General features: G+C 35.3%; 1 protein-coding gene across 1 annotated transcript in view; it reads left to right on the top strand.

Moving 5' to 3' along the window:
• Positions 1-11,849, top strand: part of LOC138696513 (GATA-binding factor C-like) — a 677,081-nt gene that overhangs the window by 551,425 nt on the left and 113,807 nt on the right. Inside the window, exon 5 of the mRNA XM_069821569.1 lies at positions 9,020-9,145. Coding sequence (XP_069677670.1) covers positions 9,020-9,145 — 126 coding nt within the window. The remainder of the gene's footprint in view (positions 1-9,019; positions 9,146-11,849) is intronic.

Genomic DNA, 11,849 nt, shown 5'->3' with positions numbered 1-11,849 from the left:
TTTGTATACTTTCAATCGTTCGTTCACTCATTTCTTCACTCCCTTTTTATGCGTTTATTCGTCACTTCATTGATTCATTTCTTTGTTTAGCCATATATCACCGAATTACTTATTCATTCATTAATCAATTCATTTGTTCATTTTGTGTTCATTCACTAATTCATATATTCATTTATTTATGTATCCATTTATTCGCTAATGAACTTATTAACTTATTCCTCAATTTACTTATTTTTAGCTGCTTATTCGTTGATTTATTTATCGATTTATTTGTTTATTAATTTAATAGCCAATTCATTTATTCACTTATTAGTGTATCTATTTCTTCTTCAACCTTCATATATTTTGTCCTATCACTTATTCATTTGTTCGTCAATTCCATTATTAATTAATTAGTTATCCATTGACGTATTTATTTATCAGTTTATTCATTAATATATTTGTTTTAATCTATACCTTGGTTAATTTATTCATGCATTCATTTACTCATTCATTCATTGATTTATTCACACACAGAGATACACACACACACATTCATTTCATTTAGTGTTCTGCCCAAGGGCAGGTCTTTCACTGCAAACTCAGCTTTCTCTAATCTTTCCTATTTTCTGCCTTCCTCTTAGTCTCCGCATATGATCCATATCTTAATGTCGTCTATCATCTGATATCTTCTTCTGCCCCGAACTCTCTCCCGTTCACCATTCCTTCCAGTGCATCCTTCAGAAGGTAGTTTCTTCTCAACCGGTGACCCAACTAATTCCTTTTCCTCTTTCTGATCAGTTTCAGCATCATTATTTCTTCACACATTCTTTCCAACACTGCTCCATCCTTCTCAATATCCACATTTCAAATGTTTCTATTCGCTTCTCTTCACTTCGTCGTAAGTCCATGTTTCTGTCCCATACAATGCTACACTCCACACAAAGCACTTCACTAGTATCTTGGTTCTTTCTCCAGAGGTCCGCAGAAAATGCTCCTTTTTCTATTAAAAGCTTTCTTCACCATTGCTATTCTCCTTTATATTTATTTATTTGTTCTTTAATTTATCCATCAATTTATTTATTTATTTATTTACTTATTTATCCATTTATTCGTCTATTTCTTCATTTGGCTATTCATTCGTTCATTAATATCTTCGTTTGTAACTCGGTGCAATATTTGTTTTTATTTAGCGGGCCTTTTGAATTTCAGGTATGAGGTATGAGGCGTGAGATAACGATATGAGCAAATGAGAACATTCATATGAATTTAAAGTACTCGGAAGAAAACTGCATCACTGACGCTTTGCAAATAAAAATTTAGACGATCTACAGTAATTACAATTCAGGCCCTTCATCTGAGAATCCGTCGAAGGTTCAATTAGTTACGTCATATGAATTCAAGTGGTAAACTCGGATTCATGTGACACCAGCAAGTCTGGCTGTCGTGTACACGCTTCAAGCAGCTTTGACTTCGTGTTCATAGTCGATTCGAATATCAACCATAGCATGGGTGTTTGTCAGTTTTAATGTTATCCTATATTGTCTCGGGAGTTCAATCTTTGTATGTAGGCCTACCTACATGTACTGTCAGATAAAGAAATAAGTAACGGATAATAGATACAACTTAATAATAAATTTTGCCATCGAGAAATTGTATCACTGCGTTGCTATGATTTCGGTTTTTAATAGCATAATTTGTTTTCTTTCACTAATGCTTTTATATCTCAATGGATACTTAGATTGCGACTTGTGTTGTGTTATAAATCGCTTTTAAACACCTATTAACGCATGATACAAGAATAATTACGTTATTAATATTGAAACTTGTTCTTTTTTCTCTATCTAGATATAAAGCTTTAATATAAAGTAATATTTCGCTACAATTTGTGGTCGCTTGATATTAGAAAGGTAAAGTCAGTACGCCCACTGAATCGTTTAATCACAATACAAGACTTTAAAAACATAGTTCATGGTGATAAGGGCGGGAATTTCATCTACGTCACAAAAATTGTTGTTAATTCTTAATCACGTTTAACCAGTTTGGGTTTTAATTCTTTGAGGAGGGGGGAAAGGGAGAAGGAAAGAGGGCTGTACTGGGATATTATTACTAGGTAGTGATATATTAAAATCGTGAGGATAAATTTCTACCTACCGTTTGGACGTGATGGCCATTTTGAAATGAAGTCCCGGATAATAGGCAATCTCAATATTGCTGAAGTAAAACATATATGGAAGGGCAGATGTGGTGTACGCTAAACGGCGTTCCTAACCCATTTCTTTGCGGCAGACGCCGACCCCTTTTGCCTCTCTCTCTTCCTCTCAATTTTCTTGTAATTTATGGAACCGGCCCACTTCACATACATTACATTGCAATAACAGCTTGTCTACCGCGTACAGCGTTGTTCAAAATTTACGTCCCTCCGAAAGGGGCGAAGGGGTTCAGAAATCATATGAAGATGCATCACTCAAGTACTTACTACTACCACCACCACCACTAATACTAACTGCTGTTAAATCTGTTGGCTCATAGTTAGGTACAACTCCTGTTGATTCGACTACTAGCCTACTGCTAGTACTACGACATTTAGTAGTACATATTACTACTTCAATAGCATCGCTACTATTATTCCTAGAAGGTGCTACTGCTGTTATTAACAAACTCCTGTTGCTAATCCGTATAGGTTGGTTATTGTCGGATGCTTTTCCAATTCACTGAGGATTAAAGCAAGGAGATGCACTATCACCTTTACTTTTCAACTGTGCTCTAGAATATGTCATTACGAAAGTTCAGGGTAACAGACAGGGTTTGGAATTGAAAGGGTTACATCAGCTTCTTGTCTATGCGGATGATGTGAATATGTTAGGAGAAAATCCACAAACATTAGGAAAAAGACGGGAATTTTACGTGAAGCAAGTAAAGAGATAGGTTTGGAAGTAAATCCCGAAAAGGCAATGTATACGATTATGTCTCGTGATCAGAATATTATACGAAATGGAAATATAAAAACTGTAAATTTATCCTTTGAAGAGGAGGAGAAATTCAAATATCTTGGAGCAACAGTAACAAATATAAATGATACTAGGGAGGAAATTAAACGCAGAATAAATAGGGGAAATGGCTGTTATTATTCGATTGAGAAGCTTTTGTTATCCAGTCTGCTGTCAAAAAATCTGAAAGTTAGAATTTATAAAACAGTTATATTACCGGTTGTTCTGTATGGTTGTGAAACTTGGACTCTTACTTCCAGAGAGGAACATAGCTTAAGGATGTTTGAGAATAAGGTGCTTAGGAAAATATTTGGTGCTAAGAGGGATGAAGTTACAGGAGAATGGAGAAAGTTACACAACGCAAACTGCACGCATTGCATTCTTCACTTGATATAAAAAGGAACATTAAATCCAGACCTTGAGATGGGTAGGGAATGTAGTACGTATGGGCGAATCTAGAAATGCGTATAGAGTGTGAGTTGGGAGACCAGAGGGAAAAAAAACATTTAAGGAGGTCGAGACGTAGATGGGAGGATAATATTAAAATGAATTTGAGGGAGGTGGAATATGATGATAGAGACTGGATTAATCTTGCCCAGGATAGGGACCGATGGCGGACTTATGTGAGGGCGGCAATGTACCTCCGGATTCCTTAAAAGTCGTAAGTAAGTACGTATTGTTACTAATACAGTAGTAATGTACTTACGATTACGATTATTACTATTCCTACTGCTCAGCAATGTTGCTGTAATACTGGTGGTATTCTACTACTCCTACCAATAAATTTAATGACCTTAGTTTTCGTAGTAATATTGCTCATTTATTCTATAATGTTGCTGCTACACCAATGATATTACTATTTATGCACCTATATTACTACTACACCTGCTATGTTACAGTTTTATTACTGACGCTTTTACCATGGGAATACTACAGTTACTAAGTACTGCTAGTAGGCCTATTACTCTTACTAAAGCTACTGCCTTGCTGATACTACAATCACTACTGCTACTACTACTACTACTACTACTACTACTACTACTACTACTACTACTACTACTACTACTACTACTACTGTTATAGCTATTATTGCTCTTATTGCTACCGCTACTGGTATATTGAAGATACTATTACTGTAGTTACTACCACAGTCTAGTATATACAGTCACGAAGTTTGAGTTGTGAGATTGCTAGGAACAATAGACTGTGCCGGTACTATTTCGCATTGTCTGTGATGAGGTGATAGTAGCGATCCTAGTGGTTAGCAACTATCTATGGGTGCATATTTACTACATATTGAGCTTTGTAACTGTATATACTAGACTGTGTTACTACCATATTACTGCTACTATTACTACACGTCGTTTATAGACCCGGTCTAAACCCAAATCTGAAAATTTTTCTCAATCTGATGCGACAATGTAGAGCGAGAGCCTTGACAACGCTCAAGAGATGATGATGATGATGATGATGATGATGATGATGATGATGATGATGAAGAAGAAGAAAGCAGTGCTATGTTACTCTGTGTAGTCTTCCAATTGTGAAGGATTAATAGGTGACAAAGAACTGCTTACATTGTTTTCGGTCACATTAGCTCTAGGTCTCGTAGATTTTATCGAGTTTTCTGATTCATATCTCACAAGTGAAGGCACAGTTTAATTAGTCACGTGACATAGGTAGCGCGATTTTAGCTTCAACATCAGAGTTATGCTTATAGTGGAATTTATCCAACCATAACAGGGAAGTAAGACGAACAAGATGGTGATTCTTAGTGTACCGGTATAGCTAGAAAATCTGAAGGAAAGTTGTAAAGAAAATAAATTATCTAGTAGGAAATACATAGCGACAATGAAATAATGGTAGAGAACAAACGAGTGCAGAGAGAAATTACGAAGAGATAAAGAAAGAAAGAAAGAAAGAAAGAAGGAAAGGGAAGTAGGAGGAAAAGAAAATGGAAATAGAGGAAGAAATAAATTAAGCAAAAAAGAAAGGAAGAACAGACAATTATTGATGATGAAAAGGAAGGAGAGAGAAAGAAGAAAATAAAATCAAAGAGAAAGAGATGAGTGAAGTAGGTCTACTGAATTAAATAATTAAAGGTGAAAACCCGTGAAAAAATGACAGAAAACCTAAAAAAGTATGACATAAATGAATAGAAGGTAAAAAATGAAGGAGAGAAGAAATGAAGTTTGGAAGGAAAGAAGAAATGAGGGGGAAAAAAAGGAGTGCAGAACAGAATATAATACAGTATATCAAAATCTAAAGAAAGAAAATAATGGGAGGTAAGAGGAATGAAGATGGTAATACGGGAATGTAAGGAAGTATATGTAAAGACAGAAAGGTATAGAGAAAAATAGAAGTAAGAGACATTTTTATATGCGTGCATGTGTGTATGTGTATACATATCTAACTTGGTTTTCTGTTGATATTGTAATGGCAGAAGCGGATATGACTGCCGGAAACAATAAACTTGTTGCAAAATAAATTTTAAACGTATATCCTTTACATGTCTTTCTTTTTATAATTATGTTAGATGTCCCATGGATAAGTAATATTCTCTATTGTATTTTTGTACACTACGTAACGTCCTAATTATTTACCGAAATAAACATTCATCACATAGGTCTATAACTTCGTACATAAAACTAACAGAAAAGTCGCTGAATTTCAGAAAAACTAGTAGGCTACTCTATACTGAGAGACAGGTAATTTTAAGACATAAATTCATGTCTTACATAGTAAGCATATATATCTAGTTGTATTCGAAGAAACTTGTAGCAAAAAAAAAAAAACAATAATAAAAAAAATATGCACGAAGTATGCAGTATAAAACTTTTAATTTAAATTTGTACTGGTTAGTCAACTTAATTGTATTACTTAAGATATATCCAGTGATGGAAGCTCAAGTTCAGTTATTCCTCCATGCCCTCTATGCACTATAAATGACTTATGTTATCTAACTGGATTTGATTTTTAAAAAGTTATTGTACCAAGGCACAGTATTGAATTTTTATTGAGATTAATATGTATGTAGGCTACATTTTAAAATTTCCATTCATATGCAGAATATACAGTCTGATCCGTTTGAGTATGGATAATATTAATTTATTATTACAAAGCCATTATGATACTAGGAAAAATTTCTTCCCGGTTATATTATGATTAAAAGATGGGAGTTTCCATATATGACAATCAACAATAATCTGAAAGGACAAATGAAAATCGTAGATGATTAAAATGGCTACTACAAATCAACAGCGGGCACAATGTGTTCCTTAGTATGCTAAATTTAAGAGTGTTAAAAGAGTTCAAAGGGAATTTCGACGTGAGTATGGTGTGCGTAATGTACCTAAATACTCGTACGATTCCATAATGTTGTGGTATCGAACATTTGTAGAAACAGATTCTGTGTTAAAAAAAAAAAAAAAAAAAACGTGCAGGAGGTCGCAGACGAAACCCAGAACGAGAAGCAGCTATCTCTTGGCTTAGCCCTCAAACTCCCCAGATTTAATCCCTTCTGACTTCTTCGTGTCGAGTTTTGTTAAAGATATTGTCGATTCACAGAAACCCAGGAACATTGATGATCTGAGAGTAAAAATTACTCAAGCTTTCAACAAATCACCCCTCTTAAATGTTACAACGGACATGGGCTGAACTGCATCACCGTTATGAGTTGTGCAGGGTGCGCAATTGGGGTCATGTTGAGTTCTGAGGAATCTCCCATCTTTCAATGTTGTATGCACAAAGTTTCAACAAATACAGCTCAGTAGTAATTGTTTTACGGTGTTTTTATTTTATCCATACCCAAATGGATCACCCTGTAATATTATGAATACTGTGGAGAAAACAAGTTATTCTTCGGTTGAAGACTAACACTGTATTTCAGAAACGGTAGAGATGAATCTAAAAATAAATTATTGCCAGTGTATCTATATGTGTTACAATGTTAATTAAATAATATTATACAGGGTGTTGTGAGCTGAGTTCATGTAATGTATGCTTTATTTTTGCCAACTGTTCAGTTAATTAATCCTTTCCAGAATCTTTTAATAAATTTTTATGCCATATTGTAATTCACATCAGATTAGCATAGTGTTGGTACTGGTAATTCTGCCACAAATGTGGTGTAACTTTTAGTAAAACATACTTTCAAAATTATAATTTCTGTGTCTATATGTAAGGAAAATAAGACATAATATGATGATGATGATGATGATGATAATAATGACGTCGTCGCTTTAATAAAATTTCGTATAAAAAACTGATCGACTATTTAAAATCTTTTATATGATATAGTTATGACTGGATATTTCGTAATGGTTCTGGAAGAAGCAGCCGTAAGATATCATAGATATCTATATGTAGAAACAAAGGAAAAACATGATATATCACAATCAAGAGTATTTCATTCATAACTCAGATAATATCCAATTCTCAATTGGACCATTACTAAGCCAACACTTTTGCATAGTAGAGTGATCGTTAAACGAAATCCTGTTCTTTATGAAGTGCACAAAAAGCTTAAGCCTCACAACACCCTGAATTTGTCTTTTACCTAGTTACATACAGAGTGGGAGTATTAAAAGTGTTATTATTCTGGTATGATTCTTCAGGCATGTTAGAGTGTCAGAACTTTCTTAACGAATAATCCAATCCGTGGCGCGAACAGCCCATGAAGGGTAAGGTCGACCAGCCGACTGCTGGTCTCACGTCCTCATGCCTCAGGAGAGGTGAACGATCATCCAACGAGAACGTTATACCTGGTTTTCGTAGCCGGATTTTGCTGTCTATCATAGCTTCCCTCTATTATCAATCAGTACATCTCACTTGACAATATGTGTCGGAGGAAGAACAATTTTGTTTGTATACATCTGACGTCTGAGTAGTGTAATATGTATCTTGTCGGCGATGTATGTAATTAGGGGGAAAGGAACTGGCCACCCTACTCCATTATTTCCTGGCCTAGTTGCCTCATAAGTGGTGCTTATTTGGTATCATTTGTGAGGTTCAGACCTGTCTTCAGACAGTTGACTAAACAATAACAACAACAACATAGCTCCCCAAACTCATCACGATGCTGTGTGGACACCGGCCTCACACACTGGCTGAAATTTCATGAGAAAATTTCTTCCCCAATGGGACTTGAACCAGTGCGAATTTTTTAATGTCAGTACTAAGGATGATGTCTTTGACCACGATGCTATGTCGCGGGACGAAATTTCTTCATAAGCCACCTAAAATTAGTAGTTCCAATGACGTCCATGATTCTTTGGAGAATTTCTTTAGTAAAAGCGGTAGACACAATTCACTACATTTCAAGAGATTATAGATGGAAGAACTAATATTTCATTGATAATGTCAGGCAGAGATTGACATGTAAGATTTTAGATTATCTTTTTGGAAATACTGTATTTCTCGGTTTCTCCCCGTATAGACCGATAATAATCTTTGTCCGGCATATGTTACGAATTTTGTGGTGGACAGTGTCGCTATTTGAAATATTTTCTTTAAAAAACCAAGTTTACTAGACTATAGGTACGACATGACTACAAGAATCGATACGGTAACCATTTCTTCCTTTGTTTTAAAGGCTTATTTTACTTTTCGGTGGAATTAATAGCGCGATGGTATTTCGCCAAATGATTTTGAGGATTTCCCATCGATTTACTATTGACATTCGTCTTACAGTAATTAAAAATCTCGAGAGAACCAACCAGATAGCCAAAGTGGGTTTCGAAACCACGCCCCAAGCACAGTCTTAATTTTCCAGTTAGGTCTACTGTTTGAGCCACGCCAAAGGCTTATGCTGCAGAGTAAGAATTGATATTAAAATTATTTACAAAACCTTAAATTTAACCGTTAACAATGTTATGAAAATGACCGGACCGTCAATTAAAAATTAATACACACGATTTTCTTCCACTCTATATTGTGCTGTGTTGTCTATAGATATTAGTGTCTTAGCTAGTAGCATTAGTGTAGTGTCCATGGTTGTCTAGTGTTTACTGGTGTAATATCGGGAAATGTTGGCTCAACTGTCGTTGCAGTCGGCGGCGCGGCGGGCGGGCACGAGTTGCGCCAACTGCAAGACGACCACCACGACGCTTTGGCGCCGAAACCAGAACGGCGAGCCGGTTTGCAACGCCTGCGGTTTATACTACAAACTACACAATGTGAGTACTTCCACGTTGCTATAGTTACCAACAAAATGACAAGCCAGCCAGCATTTCGTCGTTTATATAATTATTATAAATTCACTGTACAGCGATGTTAATTTATCATGTGGACGAAATTTTACTGCGTTCTGCGCAGTTAATTTGAATTACTTTATTTTGATATTCTTTTTGATTTGTAAATATATAATAGTGATAGCCTGTTTATTTTTGTTGTGCATGGAACAGTTGTCTTTATACTAAAAGTATGTTGACTTTGAAAAATCGGATCTTAATATTTGGAATTGAATTTCAAGTATGAACGCAGTGTTCTAAGACGACTGTTTTTAGTTTACATTATTTTGAATAGAATTCTTAATTATCTTGTCAATAAAAATTATGAATATTATGAGTCGAATACAGTTATATACTCCATAACTTCAGTCCTCTAAAGAATAAGAAGAAGTAGGTTATGTTCTTTTTAATATTGATGTATGTACTGTTATTACAGTTTATATATAATTTTACCGTATTTGCTCGCGTAATTTGCGCACTTTTTAATCTATTTTGGCTGTTTGAAAAATTGTGGTGCGTAAAATTTGCGAATTTTTTTTAATCAGACTTCTTGATCTGGGCTTTATTCAACTATAAAGTAAACTAATTAAGAATACAATACTTTTCTCACCTAAGACTACTGGTAATCTTGAATTATAAATAATTAAATTGGGTATATGACAATCATAATGAATGAAAAGTACATAGCAGACGTAGCATTCTCAATAGGTAGTCTTTAATTGAGGTGGTTGCATTCTTCATGTTGCGGTGACAACTGCATATCGTACTGTTAAACAGTAAAACTTGTCACAGTCACTGCCCTTAGGGGTAATTAACGAGGACAAGCATCAGCGTTGAAGTGACGTTATTTAGGGTTTCTTTGTGAAATAGGTAGTTGAGTTGGGTACTGGTCAGTCAATAATGCCGTGGAATGCATTTCACGAGAAGATCCGAGCAAGGAATGCGTGTTTTTCCCCCACTCTTATAACCTATCCCCGACACTGTACCGGCTGGCCATTGACTGAGCCTTGTTTGTACCAGCCGGCCAATGACATCACTCCCATCCGCCTGTTCCTTCAAGAACGCGGAGTTACTGGTTACTTTCTCCTCTTAACCCGCAAGGACCATACCCCCCTCACAGGGATCTTCTCGTGAAATTTGGACAGTACAGTATTGACAATGGAATTTAGGAAGGGAAAATTCATACTACACTGAAAAAAGTAGGTAAAATGTGTGCGGAAAATACACGGAGCAAAATTAAAGTTCAAAATAATCCTTTAAAATTTAGGGTGCGTAAAATACACGGTGGCGCAAAGTACGCGAGCAAATACGGTATTATAAAATAAAACGATAGTTGTTGATTGAGTGTTCTTGCGAAACTTGGTCTCCTTAATGTATATTTTCACCTATCATTTTTAATAGTATTTTACTGTAATACAACAGTATATCATTAAAGTGAACGCCCTGTATAATGTCTTTGCATAAATTATAGTCGTGACGAGTATATTGACTGTAGAAATGTGCTGCAATTACAGAAGGCTGGTATTTAAGACAAGTCATTATGGAGTAGGTAGCGGGTTATTTTGTCGTCGAGTTTGTTTATAAACGGGTTAATGTGTCGCGTGGAGCATTATCCACTCTTGAGTACCCCATTTTCTGCTACCCACATCTGTTTACTCCGTCATTAAAACCTCTCTATTATGTGACCTACTTCATGTCTTAAGCTGCACTTATTTCCTCTCCCCCCCCCCTCCTTGGACATAAATTCCGCCTTTCGGCAATCATAGTGTACACAGGGATGACACTTAGCCTTGAACCCGGCGTACATGTTTTGGAATCATAATACTGCACTGATGTATTAAGCTGTGGTGTCTTAAAAGAAATGCTCTGCGATTTCTGGACACAAGTGTACGAAATCTTTTGTCTACAGCAGGGGTTCCCAAACTGTGCTTCGGCGATCCTAGCCTGGACCGTCGCGGCTATAAGAAGAAACCGAAACTTTTATAATGTGTAGTGAAACCAACATGCAAATTTTCAATAAGTGTACATATTTATTTGATATTATTTTCTCCAGTAACAGATTAACAGAAGTGAGTTACAGACCCGCTTACTGCTGATTCACCATCAATTTTCGCTACTGTTGAGCAGGAAGAGTTAAGGGGTTAGGTACAGTTTACAGCAGTAAAATTTTTGGAAATATTCGACATTTTTTTCCTCCATTACTGTATCTTGTACAATAATGAAAATTAGTATGTGTAAAACACTGTCCTCCTATAAAAAATATTATTACGATTTAAAAAAATTATTTACTTTTTTTTTTTCAAAATTCAAAATAGTGGCAGTTTACTGATGAAGCGTTTCCCTCATAACTCATAAACTTGTTAACTTTTTCATGTTCTCTTTTATTTTATTACTGAAACTCGTGTTTACAATATCATGGTCTTTCAACTATATTCCTTAATAAATAATATATAGCCTATATGTAAAATACTGATATTTGACGATTTTTTAAATGAATTTATTTTTTTATTAGACAATCTATCAAAGGTAGAGAAGCGATTTTGCATCATGCTGTAGATATGACATGCATAAATACACACAAAAAATTTCATCACAGAATGTTGGATAGTTTTTTAGTTATGAGGGAAAAGCTTCATCACTGGGCAGTGAA

This window comes from Periplaneta americana, chromosome 3, assembly GCF_040183065.1.
Source record: "Periplaneta americana isolate PAMFEO1 chromosome 3, P.americana_PAMFEO1_priV1, whole genome shotgun sequence".
Classification (NCBI taxonomy): domain Eukaryota; kingdom Metazoa; phylum Arthropoda; class Insecta; order Blattodea; family Blattidae; genus Periplaneta; species Periplaneta americana.
Note: the sequence above shows the minus strand (reverse complement) of the source record. Positions and strands in the feature narration are given on the sequence as shown.